This window comes from Dendropsophus ebraccatus, chromosome 8 (genome assembly GCF_027789765.1).
Source record: "Dendropsophus ebraccatus isolate aDenEbr1 chromosome 8, aDenEbr1.pat, whole genome shotgun sequence".
In the NCBI taxonomy this organism is placed as follows: domain Eukaryota; kingdom Metazoa; phylum Chordata; class Amphibia; order Anura; family Hylidae; genus Dendropsophus; species Dendropsophus ebraccatus.
Window position 1 is genome coordinate 66,325,359 of NC_091461.1, and position 14,110 is coordinate 66,339,468.

Consider the following 14,110-nt stretch of genomic DNA (forward strand, 5'->3'; position numbering starts at 1 on the left):
CAGGCTGGCAGTGTGCTGGGAGATGATTTACAGTACAGTAGTATAGATGGCATGTGGAGGGAGAAGGGGTAACTGATGCACTCACTTTGCAAGATGCTATAGAAGATAGCAGCGGTCTGCTGCCACTGCTACTGTTACACTGAGCTACGGCAGCATTTCGCTGCTATTGTGATCGTTCAGCTTTCAAAGTGTTGAAAGACAACTATCAGCCGACATCGTGCATGTCGGGTGATCGTTGTCTTTTATTACACAACACGATTATCATCCATAATGGACCATATCGGCCCAATACGGCCAATAATCGCTTTGTGTAATAGGGCCTTAAGTCACACCCTACTCCCTGTGTTCCATCCTAGTCTGCTGTTACTAGAAAAAAATTAAAGGGGTATTCCCATCACCTAAACTTTTGTTAAGATAAGCAGTCGTGCCAAGATGAGTTCGATGTGCAGCCATTTCTGTCTTTTTGTCTTGGCAGCTGAGTGAACCCCTTTAAGGGTGTGCGTTCACACCTACAGGATCCGCAGCAGATCTGCAGCAGATCCGCAGCAGATTTGATGGTGCAGATTTGATGCTGTGTTCAGTTAACTGAATGAAATCTGCTGCGGATCCGCAGCAGAAAATCAGCTACGAATCCGGTAAGTGGGAACGTACCCTAAGCCAAACAACAGCAGTGAATAGCAGATTGCAGGGAAGTGAGACACCTAGTGGCCATCAGGGTATGGAGTCATTTTTGGTAAATGAAGATTTACAAATACATTACCGATCATAAAATTTATAGGCTAGGGGGAATTTGTTTGAAATGGTCGTGGACATTTAATACAGAAGCATTATTTTAAAGCAGCTCTAATGTCATGTTTCTAGGCTGAAAATGACTGTAAAATTATTAGAGTTTGAATTTATCTCTGAAAAAAATATTAAAAATTGTTAAAAATAATTCCAAAAAGTCGCTGTGCATTTGCACAAAACACTTAATTGTATTTTGTACCCACAGATGTATTGGTTTGTACAATGGACTAACGAATTACCAAAAAGGTCCCAACGCATTTCCAAAATGCGTCTCCAAGGGCTTCTGCTTCTGCCCAGAAAGCATCCTGCGGCGTTCTACTGCACTGCTTGATTAACATACTAACAGTGGTTGTATTTTGCTCTGAATTCTTATGGCTAACCAGAGCCAGCTCTCCTCCAGCTCCTTCAATGTGCAAAAAAGTGTTTCAAGCCAACAAAGAACAAGATATATAGTTAATGGCAAGCTCAATTCAGCACTTCATTTTACTACTTGTTCCCAAATAAAATATATTGTTTGACTAAGCTTGCTTTTACAAAGAAGGCATATGTGCACCTTGAGCCTGGCATATGGATTGCTTGTATCTCAACAGCTTGTTTGTGTGCATTAGGAACAAGAGTGCATCTGTTAAACTTGACCATAAAGTCACAAAATGGGTCTGTTGTCAGTAAGATTAGTGGGTCTAGCATGTTAGGAGAAAAGGGCAAGTAAGATGCTGGCTACAGGTATTATATTATCTGTAGGTATATTAGTAGTGGGGACATCTGCTCCCTGTTGTGTATTTCTGGATATATGCTGAACACATGTCATCACAAATCACAGTATCTATCAATAGTGCCTGTTTGCATCCTGGCCTGGGAAAGGCACTGCTCTCAGGAAAGGAAGCTTAACAGGTGTCTTGCCTGTGCGTAATGCACCTTTTCAGTCCTGCTCTACTTGGATCCCACTCTAGTGGCATCAAGAGTTTGTTCTCTATTGTTTCTGGGGGAAATTTTTTTGGATGTGTAAATAAAGACTGTGACCATTTTGGAGAGTCCAGTGTGTTTCTCATTCTCTTATTGTCTCTCCCAGCACAAGTGTTTAGCTGTGCACCCAAGGTGGCATATGGTCCCCTCTCCACACTCTTTCCAGGAGGGCACCCATGCTGCAGAGAGGCTGCTTTTCTGAGAATCTGGGCTGTGTGCTTTCTTATTATTTTACAGTTTAAGTGTGCGGGGGATAGAATAGGTAAGTGTTATCTGGAAGCTGCCCTTCTCTAAATTAAACAGCACCATGTGTCGACAGCAGCATGTAAGCAAGTGCCTGATTGCAAAACCTGCCCATTGCTGGCAGATGAAACACAGGAAAGAGTTCAGCTGGTTACCATATGTTTTCAATAAAATAAGACAAATAGGACTGAGAGATATGGATTGCAGTAAACCTGTTATAAAGTAGCATAAAATAATCCAATGTAAACTGTGCAGGGCCCCTCCTTGAATGGGCCATTTAATGCCAATTCTATAGTGAAGGCGAACAGACAGGTGTGTGTATAAACCTAACAGTTTTCTGCCTTATATACTGTATTTTTATCAGGTTTGTGGTCATTTTGTGCTTGCTATGCTAACTATGAGTAAACATAAGCGTCAAGTCATTGTGGAAATACCAGAGTTATCAGAGTTGTGTGAAGGTGATTTAACAATAAAGTTGCCTTGTGTAAGAGCAGGTGATACCTGCCCCAAGCCTGGTGATTAATGCAGGCCAGAGCACTCCACTCCGCAATCTCTTGTAACTATTTATTAAATGAAATCTATTTATTATTATTTTAGCAAACAGTGGTACCAGGTGGGGCTTTCTTCTCATCTTCAGCTTTTGTTTGGAGGATGATTGAAGTGGGTAGTCCAGGCTTTGGAAACTCGCTCACCAGATTTTTTAGTCCATCCAATTGTTCAAGAAAAAAAAATCCTCCAAGCCTTGGCTATTCATTTTTTTCCTGCTTGAAATAAATGCAAAAAAAAAAAAAAAAATGAGAAAAGAGAGAAAAGTTCTGGTCATACAGAAGAATAAAGGCTTTTATACCCAACTGTCCTTTCTTCCTTGAACTGTAGCCACTAAACAGATGCCTCTATTGGAAAGGTGGATGTTGTCCCAGTCATTCCTGCACTATTGGAGATACGTGAGATTTATCAACCTTACCTCAAGTAGGGCACATCACCTGCTGGAACTGAACCGAGACGCTCTTGTTAGGAGCTGTTTCAGCACCACCATTCTATTTTTTTTAACTTCCAAGCATACCATAGAATACAGAAAGGTTTCAATGTTGGATGAAAACTTTCCATTTGTTTAAATATTTATGTAACTATTAGAAAAAAACCCTGATGTAGTTCAAAAGATATAGTATTACTTTACTTACACACATGCTTTACGTTATACATCTTAAAGTGTACCTGTCGTTATAACTTTCAAAATTTAAATCAACAGTAGATGTATAATAAAGCAAGTTTGCAATTTACATTCATTATTTTTTTATTATCATGCTGTAAAACAGCCATACTTACCAGAAATCCAGGTCCAGTCTCCTGAAGGAAGATTTTTAGACATGCTGATTGAAAAAAACAGACTAAACACATGAATTCCGGGCAGTCACAGCTCAATGTGTCCGCCAATCACATGACTGCCTTCCCTGTGAGTACTTAGATGACCTGGAAAACACGGGACTTCCTGTTTTTAGACTCTTTGAACTCTTTGAGCCAGAACACAGGAAGTGCTGTGTTTTCAATGATTACTAAAAAAAAAATAATAAATCTAAATTGAAAACTTGCTTTATATCACATCTACTGTTGATTTAGGTTTTGGAAGTTATAACGCCAGTGACACGTTAAGATGTATACGGATAAAGATAAATTACGGTAGTGAAAAAAATCAATCCTTTGTGCACCAAGAGAAATGTATCCATATTTTGCTTGTTGTCTTCAACAGTTAATAAATACATTTTTTACAACCTGCAAACTATAACTGTTCATAAATCAGAACACCCAGCCTCATAGAGGGTAGGGGGCAGTGGAGATTTTCTAAAGGAACAGTGTAGAAGAGGACAAGAAACTACCGAGTGTAGCTGAAGGATAGTCCACACAGCAATAATGAGGAGGGAATGGAGGGCTTTGGGCCACTTCAGGATGTCAGGGGAGGTGAACTAATGAGAAGTGAGGAGCTTCTGCACTGGAGCCTATGGGAAGGCAACCTCTACATTGGATGCTGGTTGTGCTTTTTGTTATCCTTAATATGGAGAAGATTAAAAAAGAGAGGCTGGTACACACATTATTCAGAAGAATGTAGTCAGGTCTAGGAGGGGATCCAGAAACAAGGTTTAGAAAAGTTCAGGAAAGTTATTAAGTGACACAAATAGAATTTGTCGAAGATGAAGCAGGACAAGTGGGGAAGAAAACAATAGTGCTCCAGGTTATCATTCTCTAATAATAGGAAAGAAAAGAGCTCCTGGGCTTTGGTAGTTGAGGGGGTCACTGATTTTCATTGTGGTAGCTGTCAGGCTGAATGTGGGTGGAGTGTTACCAGGATGGAGAGGGACACAGTGGGTAAGGTTAGGTAAGAAAATAGGAGCAAGACTGAGATGAGATATGGTTCCTAAAGCATTTCAGTAAGAACATACAGTAAAAGGGATCTAGAAGGGCCTCTGGGGGAAATCTGAAGCTATATTAATAGAGTACTATAAAAAGTGTGGTGTTATTTTCTTTATTACCCCATATGATATGTACCATAAACATGTGGTATGTGTTTGATGGCATTCTGCATTTTTACACCAGTACCCTATGAGACAGACTGACATGCCTTTTGGGTTAATGGTCACAGTGGTACAGAAAACAGCATCCTTTTACATAGAGGAAGCTGGTTTGAGAACTGGAATGGAGAACCTGGACACAGTATGCAAAACAGCAGAGAGCTATTAAAAGTGTATTCCTGTGCTGGTGTTCAAGAACAGGGGCGTAACTACCATTGTAGCAGCCATATGTAGCAGCCACTATGGGGGCCACCGCATCAGGGGGCCAATCAGTGCAACACACTGGGCCTCCTGAGCTGTCATCCTATTACTAAGGGAAATGCCTACCATGGGAGACACTATGTACTGGGGGGGTAGGATAATAGGGGAGATGTCTACTATGGGGGACACTAGGGGAGATGCCTACCATGGGGGACACTAGGGGAGATGCCTACCATGGCGGACACTAGGGGAGATGCCTACCATGGGGACACTAGGGGAGATGCCTACCATAAGAGACACTAGGGGAGATGCCTACCATTGGGGACACTAGGGGAGATGCCTACCATGGGGGGCACTAGGGGAGATGCCTACCATGGGGGACACTAGGGGAGATGTCTATCATGGGGGATACTAGGGGAGATGTCTACCATGGGGGACACTAGGGTAATATGCAGGAGGCTGTTTTGTTAAGTCATGGATGGTCAGATTCTAGAAAACGAAAAAATGCTTTAACATTTTAACTGTAAATAATCTCAAACTGAATGCAGTCAAAATGTTGATAGTTTCTAATGGGAACATGGTTTTCTACACCTATTTTGAAATGTTAAGCACTGAGGGAGTGTAGGAGCAAGCAAATTTACATCTGCTGCAGAATTATGCATCCAAATGGTGACTGGCTGAGTAGGAGATGCCCATGGTGAGAGGGAAATTTACATATGTGGAACTTAACATCAGACTCAGCGCCTCTTGCAGAGACTACTGATACATTTGAATCTTTCAAGCATTGGCATTTACTGGACACCATAAATACAAAATACTAATACCGATTAATTGATTTTTCATTAGAGGGTTGTTAATCGGAAAGTGATATACATGTATATGGTGGAATTGGTGCATGTTTTGCTCTAACCTAAATGGGTAGTTCAGCATAAAAAAAATCTTTCAAATCGATTGGTGCCAGAAAGTGCAAGAGACTTGTAATTTATTTCTATTAAAACATCTCAAATCTTCCAGTACTTATCAACTGCCATATGTCCTGCAGGAAGTGGTATTCTTTCCAGTCTTGGAAGCAGGAGGGGTGTTCTATGAGGAATTGCTACTGCTCTGGACAGTTCCTGACATTGACAGAAATGTCATCAGGGAGCACTGTGTCACACTGAAAGAATACATCACTTCCTGTAGGACATACAGCAGCTGATAAGTACTGGAATACTTGAGATTTATTAATAGAAGTAAATTACAAATCTATATAACTTTATGGCACCAGTTGATTTGAAGGAAATTTCTTTTGGTGAACTAACCCTTTCAAGCATATGCAACATTATGAAAGAAGTCTTTAAAAGAAACAAAGGGAAAGGTTCTGTGTAAAAGGGACTGCTGGAGCAATTATAAAAAGGACCACTGGAAAAAGAAGTCTCATTTGTGGCACTAAAGTTCAAGACTGAAAAGAGTGGAAGTGTACAGAGTCTTGTTTAAGGGGAATGTCCTGTGACAGAGTTTATGTAAAATGTTTACAGCTGCATTCTTTGGGCCTTTTTTTTATCTGCATGTGTAAACTTAAAGCCCTTTTACACAGGCCAATTATTGTTAAAGAGGTACTCCAGCATTTAGAAACTTTTTATATAGTGTTACAGTTATATACAAAATAATAAAGATGCTATTCTTACCTCACCATGCTCCCCCTGTGTCCTCTTGTAGTGTCTTTGAGTCTCCCATTGAAAAATCTCACCATCTTGGCAGAGACAGTGTGCTCAGCCAATCACTGGCCGAAGCGCTGTCCCTTCTCAGTCAGTGATTTGCTGAGCAGCCTGTCATTGTCGTGATAGGTCCATCTCTGAAGTGGTGGCAGGAGACACGGCAGCAGGACACCGGGGGAGTGTGGTGAGGTAAGAATAGCTCCCTTTAATGGGAATGCACATTCACCTGATAATCGACCTGTGTAAAAGGGCCTCGCTCATCAGCTGATTTTTTTGTCTGACAGTAGATGTATACTGTGACTGTGCTGCTGGGAACTATATCAGCAGAATTTATACAGAGATTGTGCAGCCCAGCAGCTTGATTAGTCATGCTGTGTAAAGACAATGCACACTAGTGCCGATCCCACTAATTGGTGCTCGCTTACTGCAAGCATTTTTGGCTTTGATATTTTCTGTAAAGCACCTATTACACGGGCCGATTCCGACCTCTCAGGTCAGCAATCGCTTGCTCCTCATTCTCTGCTCGCGCCCACTGACAGCGAGCGAGTATATTGTCCGGGGAGCCCATAGCAGATAGCAGCGGTCTGCTGCCGCCACTCCTATTATGCAGAGCAATGGCAGCAGATTGTTGCTAGGCTGATCATTTGTGTTTCAGCCTGTTGAAAGACAACGATCAGCTAAGATTGTGCATGTTGGCTGATCGTATTCTACTAATATACAAATCGATTATCGCCTGATAATCGCTTCGTGTGACAGGGCCTTTAGTGATCTGTGTGCATACTTCCTTTTTTTCAGTGCAGAATCATTGTATATTTTCTGCAGCTCATCTCCATCAAATCCATAAAATCTGCAGCAGATCTTATATGTGTGAAAGTACCCTTAAGGTACATCAACTTTTGGTTAAAACGCCATGGGAAGATGGAAGTCTGTGGATCATTACTTTTTGTTTGCAATCACTAAGGGTCCTTTTACACAGACAGATATGGGGCCATGCAAGGACACAAGTGAGTGCCAATCAGCAAAATCGGTGCTAAATTGCAGTGCTATTAGAAGGCATGACTAATGGTGCGTTTACACAGAGTTTTATCTGACAGATCTTTGAAGCCAAAACCAGGCACAGACTATAAACAGGAATCAGGTCATAAAGGAAAGACTGGGATTTCTCCTCTTTTCAAATCCGTTCCTGGTTTTGGCTTCCAAAATCTGTCAGATAAAGGGTCCATTTACACAGAAAGATTATCTGACACATTATCTGCCAAAGATTTGAAGCCAAAGTCAGGAATGGATTTGAAAAGAGGAGACATCTCAGGCTTTCCTTTATGACCTGATCTCTGTTTATGGTCCATTTCTGGCTTTGGCTTCAAATCTTTGCCAGATAATCTGTCAGATAATCTTTCTGTGTAAATGGACCCTTATCGCTGCCACTACTCAGTGTGTGTGTCTATATGAGGGGGGGGGGGCATAGGATGTTACACTGCTGCGTTTTCATAAGCTAGACAAAGTTATAAGAATGGCATCTAGATTACATGGTCACCAGGTTGTTAGGCAGGGCACAGGGTTGAACCTAAATATTGTTGCACTTAGAGACTGTCTCATGAAGACTGATGGCTGTCTCACAGACTCCACAGTGACAGAACATTCATTCCTTCTGTTACCTCCTGCTGGGAAAATGATGTATTAGATCTCAGCAATTTAAATGAAGGCTGACAATCTGAAACACGTCCTGGCCCTGTCTGTTGTGAGCTTCTAATAGGGCACATTAAACCTTATATAATAATTCTGATGTTTTTTATGCAGCCGAGAGGTACTAGTATCAGTCATGGGTGTGAGGTGCAGCACTCTTTTTCTTCCCTGAACCGTATTTTGTTTCTCTCTTTTCTCCGTGTTTTGCACTCCTCCTGGTGAGACCCACATGACCACAATTAGCAGGAGACACCTGACTGCTCATGGTTTTAATTCCTCCTGTCTGTCCCATTCTATCTTTGATAGCTATGGTGAGTGCAATACCTTATACAGACTTGTGCTGTTTGGGGCAGCTTCCTCCGCCGGTGGTGCTGGCTGGGTTTTGGTGTGGCATTTTTGGGTCTGGTCCTGTGGCATGGGGGTTGCAGGGCCGTTCCATGGCCTCCCTTCCCTGACTGTGCACGCCTGCGGGGGTGGTGGTCGCTGACTGGCACAGTGTGGACTTAGTGTAGGGACCCATGTGTATCAGATACCTGCACGCGGTACATGGGGCAGTGTGGCTTGATCAATTCACATACAGAATTCTGATGTTTTTTATGCAGCCGAGAGGTACTAGTATCAGTCATGGGTGTGAGGTGCAGCACTCTTTTTCTTCCCTGAACCGTCTTATATAATAATTCCTTTATAACATTCCTTTATTTATATAGTAACAATTTATACCACAGCACTTTACATAGTAGTTTGCTCATAGAGACAAATCATATAGGGTGAGGTTCACATGGAAATTGTGTGAGCCCATCCACCACCACCACAAGGTGACCTCCCTATACTGTACAGACTCACCTGTTGCTTTGGCCTAGACTGACAGAATGAATCCAGGAGAGATAGGAACCAGCTCTATTCTGCTCTTATTTTAAAAATATTATAATAATAAAAAGCCCTGGACAGATGGGGAGGGGTGCTCTACAAAGATGGAGGCTGTCATTTCTCCTAAATGTACAATTCAGATAATAGATGTTTTCATTGCAGTTTTTTTCATACACACAGATTTGATATTACAAGGTATTATAAGTCTCTAATGGGTATTGCACCATTCACAAAAACCTTGGAGCTACTTCAATATACCAGGTGTGCAGGTCACGCAGATGCGCTGAGCGCTCCATTCATGGCAGGCTGATTATGTCCCCGTTCCCAGGATCATTGGGGGTCCTGACGGTTGGACTGCCAACAGTCAGCTTGTTATCCCCTATCCTGTGAATATCGGATAACAAGCTGAGATGAGGATACCCCTTCAAGAAAGATTATTTAATTCTAATTCTTATTGAACTCTACATATTTGAAACAAAGGCATTGAAACGTTTGCCTTGTTACCTAAGTTAAGTGACAACCAGTTTTGATCTGAGAGAGGCTGGTTACCAGTAGAGATGAGCAAATTTGCCGAAGTTCGGGTTCGTGTAAACCTGAACTATCGGCTTCTCATTCCCGCTGTCTGCAGCCTCCGTAAACAGGGTGGATACGCGTAAGGACCGCCTGAAAAACTGGGATACAGACATTGGCATAGGCTGTATCCCAGTTTTCCAGGCGGTCCTTATGCTGTATCCACCCTGTTTACGGAGGCTGCAGACAGCGGGAATCAGAAGCCAATAGTTCAGGTTCATACGAACCCGAACTTCAGCAAATTCGCTCATCTCTAGTTACCAGGTATGCAGGAATCCCCACTGATGGAGCTGAAAATACTATGTTTTATAGACATTGTATCCCTAGCAACTGAGTAGGACTGTATACAGTACATAGTGGGAAAGTGTGCTGACAGCACTCAAACCATCCCATTCCCCATCTTAGACTGCCGTAGTTAGACTAAATTTAGGTGGAAAACATATATACATTAAGACGCATGCATTACCATCTTTGTATCTTATGTAAGGTGAATGTTATAAGCGTTTAGTACCAACTTATTGGTATGGCCTATTTTACCCATAGGTCTGATATTTAGTAAATGGTGTTGTGTAAAGGGCACTGGTTGGTGGTTATCAACTGCACTATAAAAACTTTCAGGTCTCATTAATTTATATGCAAAAAAAATGCATAAAGTTCTTAGTGACAATTCTTAATCTGCTAATATAAAGTATCTCAGACCGGACAAATAGTGACTGTTCTATGCACCAAATGTGTTTGTAGTAAAAATAATGAAAAAAAGTTTCCCACTGAGAGAAATCAGTTCCTCTAGACGGTACAACTCCTCATAATATTAGGATTGGCTCTTATCCCTTACGAAATAAAATAAAGTTTATTCTTAACAAATAATCTTATTCTTCATTTAAAGGGAATGTGCATGGTTTATTTACTGTTTTTAGAAAACATAAGAATGGTAGTTCTATTATATGTCTTTTGGGCTTTATCCATAGTGTTCCCCATGAATAACACATACTATGTGTATTTTAGGTCAATTGTTCCAAAACTCTGTGCCAATTGAACAAGGTTGAATACAAGGTTGAGCTACAAAAGTTTAGTCTTTTTTCACCCTCCTTGATACCACACAGCTACATGGGCAGCTCCTAGATGCATGTACATATTAAGTGTAAGGATCATTTATGGAGGGGTGGGGGTTCATTGCTCTCCCTCCCACTTGGCCCTTTGTTGGGATTCCAGCTGTGTCTGGCAGTGGGGAGGCTCGCGTGTCATTGATGATTCTGATTGGCCACTTCCCAGGTTGTAATGAGCCCGGCACACTCCATGCAAGACTGATAAGATAAAGTGTGCCAGGGGGGCACACTTTGTATTGATCTGCATTGTTTCACAATGGTATATATATGCCTGGGAGCTAGTCATGTGCCTGTTGCACATCCTTCACACATCCTTCCAGTGAAGCTCCTCTTACATATTAGACCTAGAGGTCCAGGAAAGGAAAACACCCCACATCTCTGGGTATCTTCTACCTGCTTTCAACTACTTTATACAGCAATTCATCCTGAAAGTTTACAAGGTATGTTTTTGGCTCTGCTTTTCCCCTTTTGTAAACTCTTACATTATTTGTATCATACAGTCTTAAGCCACATGCTACATATTACTGTATTTTAAATCAAGCATAATACCTATGAAACTGATGTGAAATTTTATATATATATATATATATATATATATATATATATATATATATATATATATATATTTATATATATATATATAACATTTACTTTAAAACTCACACAAATATTTCTGGTTACATTTTTTAGAATGTCTTCAAAAACAGAGAGCAGCCATAGCAGAAGCGAGAGATACCTCTACTATGATGTCTCTGATGAGGAGGACCATTCTTTTTCTCTGCCCTGTTCTCCAGCCCCCTCAGCTGGGAGTGAAGGTTGTTTAGTGGGAGAAAAATTTCCCCTTTCTGACTCCAGGGAGTTGCAGAGAAAAAGGCAAAAGGGGAGACGAAGATCACAAGTCAAGAATGAAGTAACAGTCATTAAACAGAAGAAGAATCGCAGGGTAAAAGCTAATGATAGAGAAAGAAACCGAATGCACAACCTCAACTCAGCCTTGGATGCCTTGAGGAGTGTTCTACCTACCTTTCCAGATGATGCCAAGCTGACCAAGATTGAAACCCTGAGGTTTGCTCACAATTACATCTGGGCTTTATCTGAGACTTTGCGGATGGCTGACCATAGCCTACTTAACATGGCACAACAGGGTATGACAGACTCATTTGAAAAGTTATCTAAGACATGCTTAATGGTGGAGCTCACTAGTCCAAATAGTAGCTGCAGTTCATCAAGTGACTGGGACTCTCTCTATTCTCCAGGGTCACAGAGCAGCAGTCATAGCCCCACAGACATGGATGATTTTTCTCATTCCAGCTCTTCCCTGAGATACACTGATACTTTTTCAGATTTTATATAACTTGTTCTAGTGTCCCTCTGCTCACATTCACATTGCTGAATGGCCAACTTACTGTGGCAGGGACAGAAGTGAATCAAATCCTCTCTGCAATCCCTTTCTACTGTATATTTATGTGTCTCCTTTTTCATTGTAAATGCTTTATTTTCTTAAGTCTTGCTTTTCCTTCTATTGTAATGATATGTTGGAAAGATAAGATTTTTTGCACTTTTCTTGTAAAGGAAAAACAGTATCTTTATATTAGCGCTTAAAAAAAAAAGAACACTTAATTCTTTACCACTGTGTATATTGTAATATTGATTTTTTTTAAGTTTATTCTGTATTGGGCTTCTATGACTATTGATTTCCAGCTATTTGCTGTGTTTAAATTATATTCTTTTTTTAATCATGTGTATTTATTTATTAATTGTATTGATTCATTATAAATATATATATATAGTGTACAGATCTATTTTTGCACCATGTTGAGTAACTGACTGTACCTCGAGGTATCATTGCAATAAAATATTCAGCAGTGATGAAAAGCTATTGTATTTACCTCTCGTCTATTACTATAATGTTGCACTTACATAAGAGTTAATAATTGTGTCTGCATTTGTAGTTGGCAAATGACAAATACTGTAGTTAAATTGATAAAAGGGAAAGTGTTATATTAATTACAATCGTGATGGAGGAAGGAAGTAAACAGGTGGAGTGTTTCACTCTTTAAGATATAATCTTGTAAGGGAAGATTAATGTTCTCTTAGTAGCTGCTTTCATATACTGCAGTGCCATGGGGTATGTATTCTGTCGTGCACCTGGCAAGCTCTAGACCTCTAACTCACCTGTACATTTAAAAAGACTGAGTGTATTAAAGAGCTGCACAATAACAAAAAAAAGCGATGATCCATTCACAGAGATGTATGCTTTAAAGAACAATGTATAGATTATTACAATAAATGCATTGATATATTATATATTGGAATGTATTGGATTTGACTCCAGTTCTATAACCCATATATATTTATGTGGTGTACATGCTTGAACCTCAGTTAATAGCCCATGATACACTCCCTATCAAACACACCACTCCCTCCCTTTTCCCTGCTTGCTTCCTTTACTTCATTCTCTTCTTCCTCTCTCTGTTTTCTTATTCCCTCTTTTCTTCCTTTGAATCACTTCTTTCTTTATATTATTATCTTTCTTTGAGAAAAGTTATACGTTGACAATATTGGCCTGCTGGAACTTTTTACTTGGTCCTAGTAAAATACAGTCTAAAAGAAAAAAGTTTTTTTTTTTGCCTTAAATAGTGGAAGAATAATGGCTAATGTTCAGGATTTACCACCCGTAATCATTCAGCAAAGGGTTGTAAACTCTTTATAGCACAAATCTGGTTGTTCTGTGCACCGAGGGTGAACATTGGACTGGAATGCTAATGTGAATGCAGATCAAGCTTCCACACAATCAATTTGTAGTAGTTAGATTTATATCATCTTCCTTTCACTGCGGCTTCCAAAGAAAAGCATTCTCTCACTGCCCCCATTGCAATGTGTCTTGATGACAAAAAGATCCTTATGTGTCAAACGGTTATTGTTATGCTAATAATTGGCAGTTGAATTCATTTAATGGTGCAAAAGGATGCTATTGAAGCAATTTGTAAAACAAAAGAAATTTGGCACTTCAACGCACAATGTCCAACATATCCACACAAACAGATCAAATGTGAGTCTTCAAGGATTGTTCACTGTCACTCAGTTACTAATGGTCTAGGTTAGTCCTGCTAATGATTTACTAGTCCTATATCCCTAGGAGTCACATCTAAATGCAACAACTGCATGCTTGCATATAATAAAATGTACCATCAAATTTGGCCAATGCCTGTACAGGGGCAGCCAAGGCTTCTTCTTGTTATTTGGAATTTCTTTTACATGCTATTATTTATGACATTGAGCGTCCTTGCCTCAGGCATAAGACATGCTTGCAAAGTTTCTTTTTGTTTAGTAATATATCACAGATAGCCTAAATGAATTTTACCAACAGATAAGAGCACCAAAACTAAAAAAAATCATAGTATATATCATAATTCTCATAATCTTACTA

At 40.2% G+C, this 14,110-nt stretch overlaps 1 protein-coding gene and 1 long non-coding RNA gene across 4 annotated transcripts in view; one reads left to right on the forward strand and one right to left on the reverse strand.

The window, feature by feature from the left end:
- Positions 1 to 2,381: 2,381 nt before the first annotated feature.
- Positions 2,382 to 14,110, reverse strand: part of LOC138798631 (uncharacterized) — a 30,612-nt gene continuing 18,883 nt past the window's right edge. Inside the window, exon 4 of one of the 3 annotated variants that reach the window (XR_011364118.1) lies at positions 2,382 to 2,753. This is a non-coding gene — a long non-coding RNA (uncharacterized lncRNA). Of the gene's footprint in view, positions 2,757 to 14,110 lie in introns of all 3 variants that reach the window. The other 2 variants (XR_011364119.1, XR_011364117.1) reach the window with 2 other exon arrangements.
- On the forward strand, positions 10,991 to 12,195 carry NEUROG3 (neurogenin 3). The gene is made up of 2 exons (XM_069979165.1): positions 10,991 to 11,120; positions 11,371 to 12,195. The coding sequence occupies exon 2, from the start codon at positions 11,372 to 11,374 to the stop codon at positions 12,032 to 12,034; it is 663 nt and encodes a 220-aa protein (XP_069835266.1). The 5' UTR covers positions 10,991 to 11,120; position 11,371; the 3' UTR covers positions 12,035 to 12,195.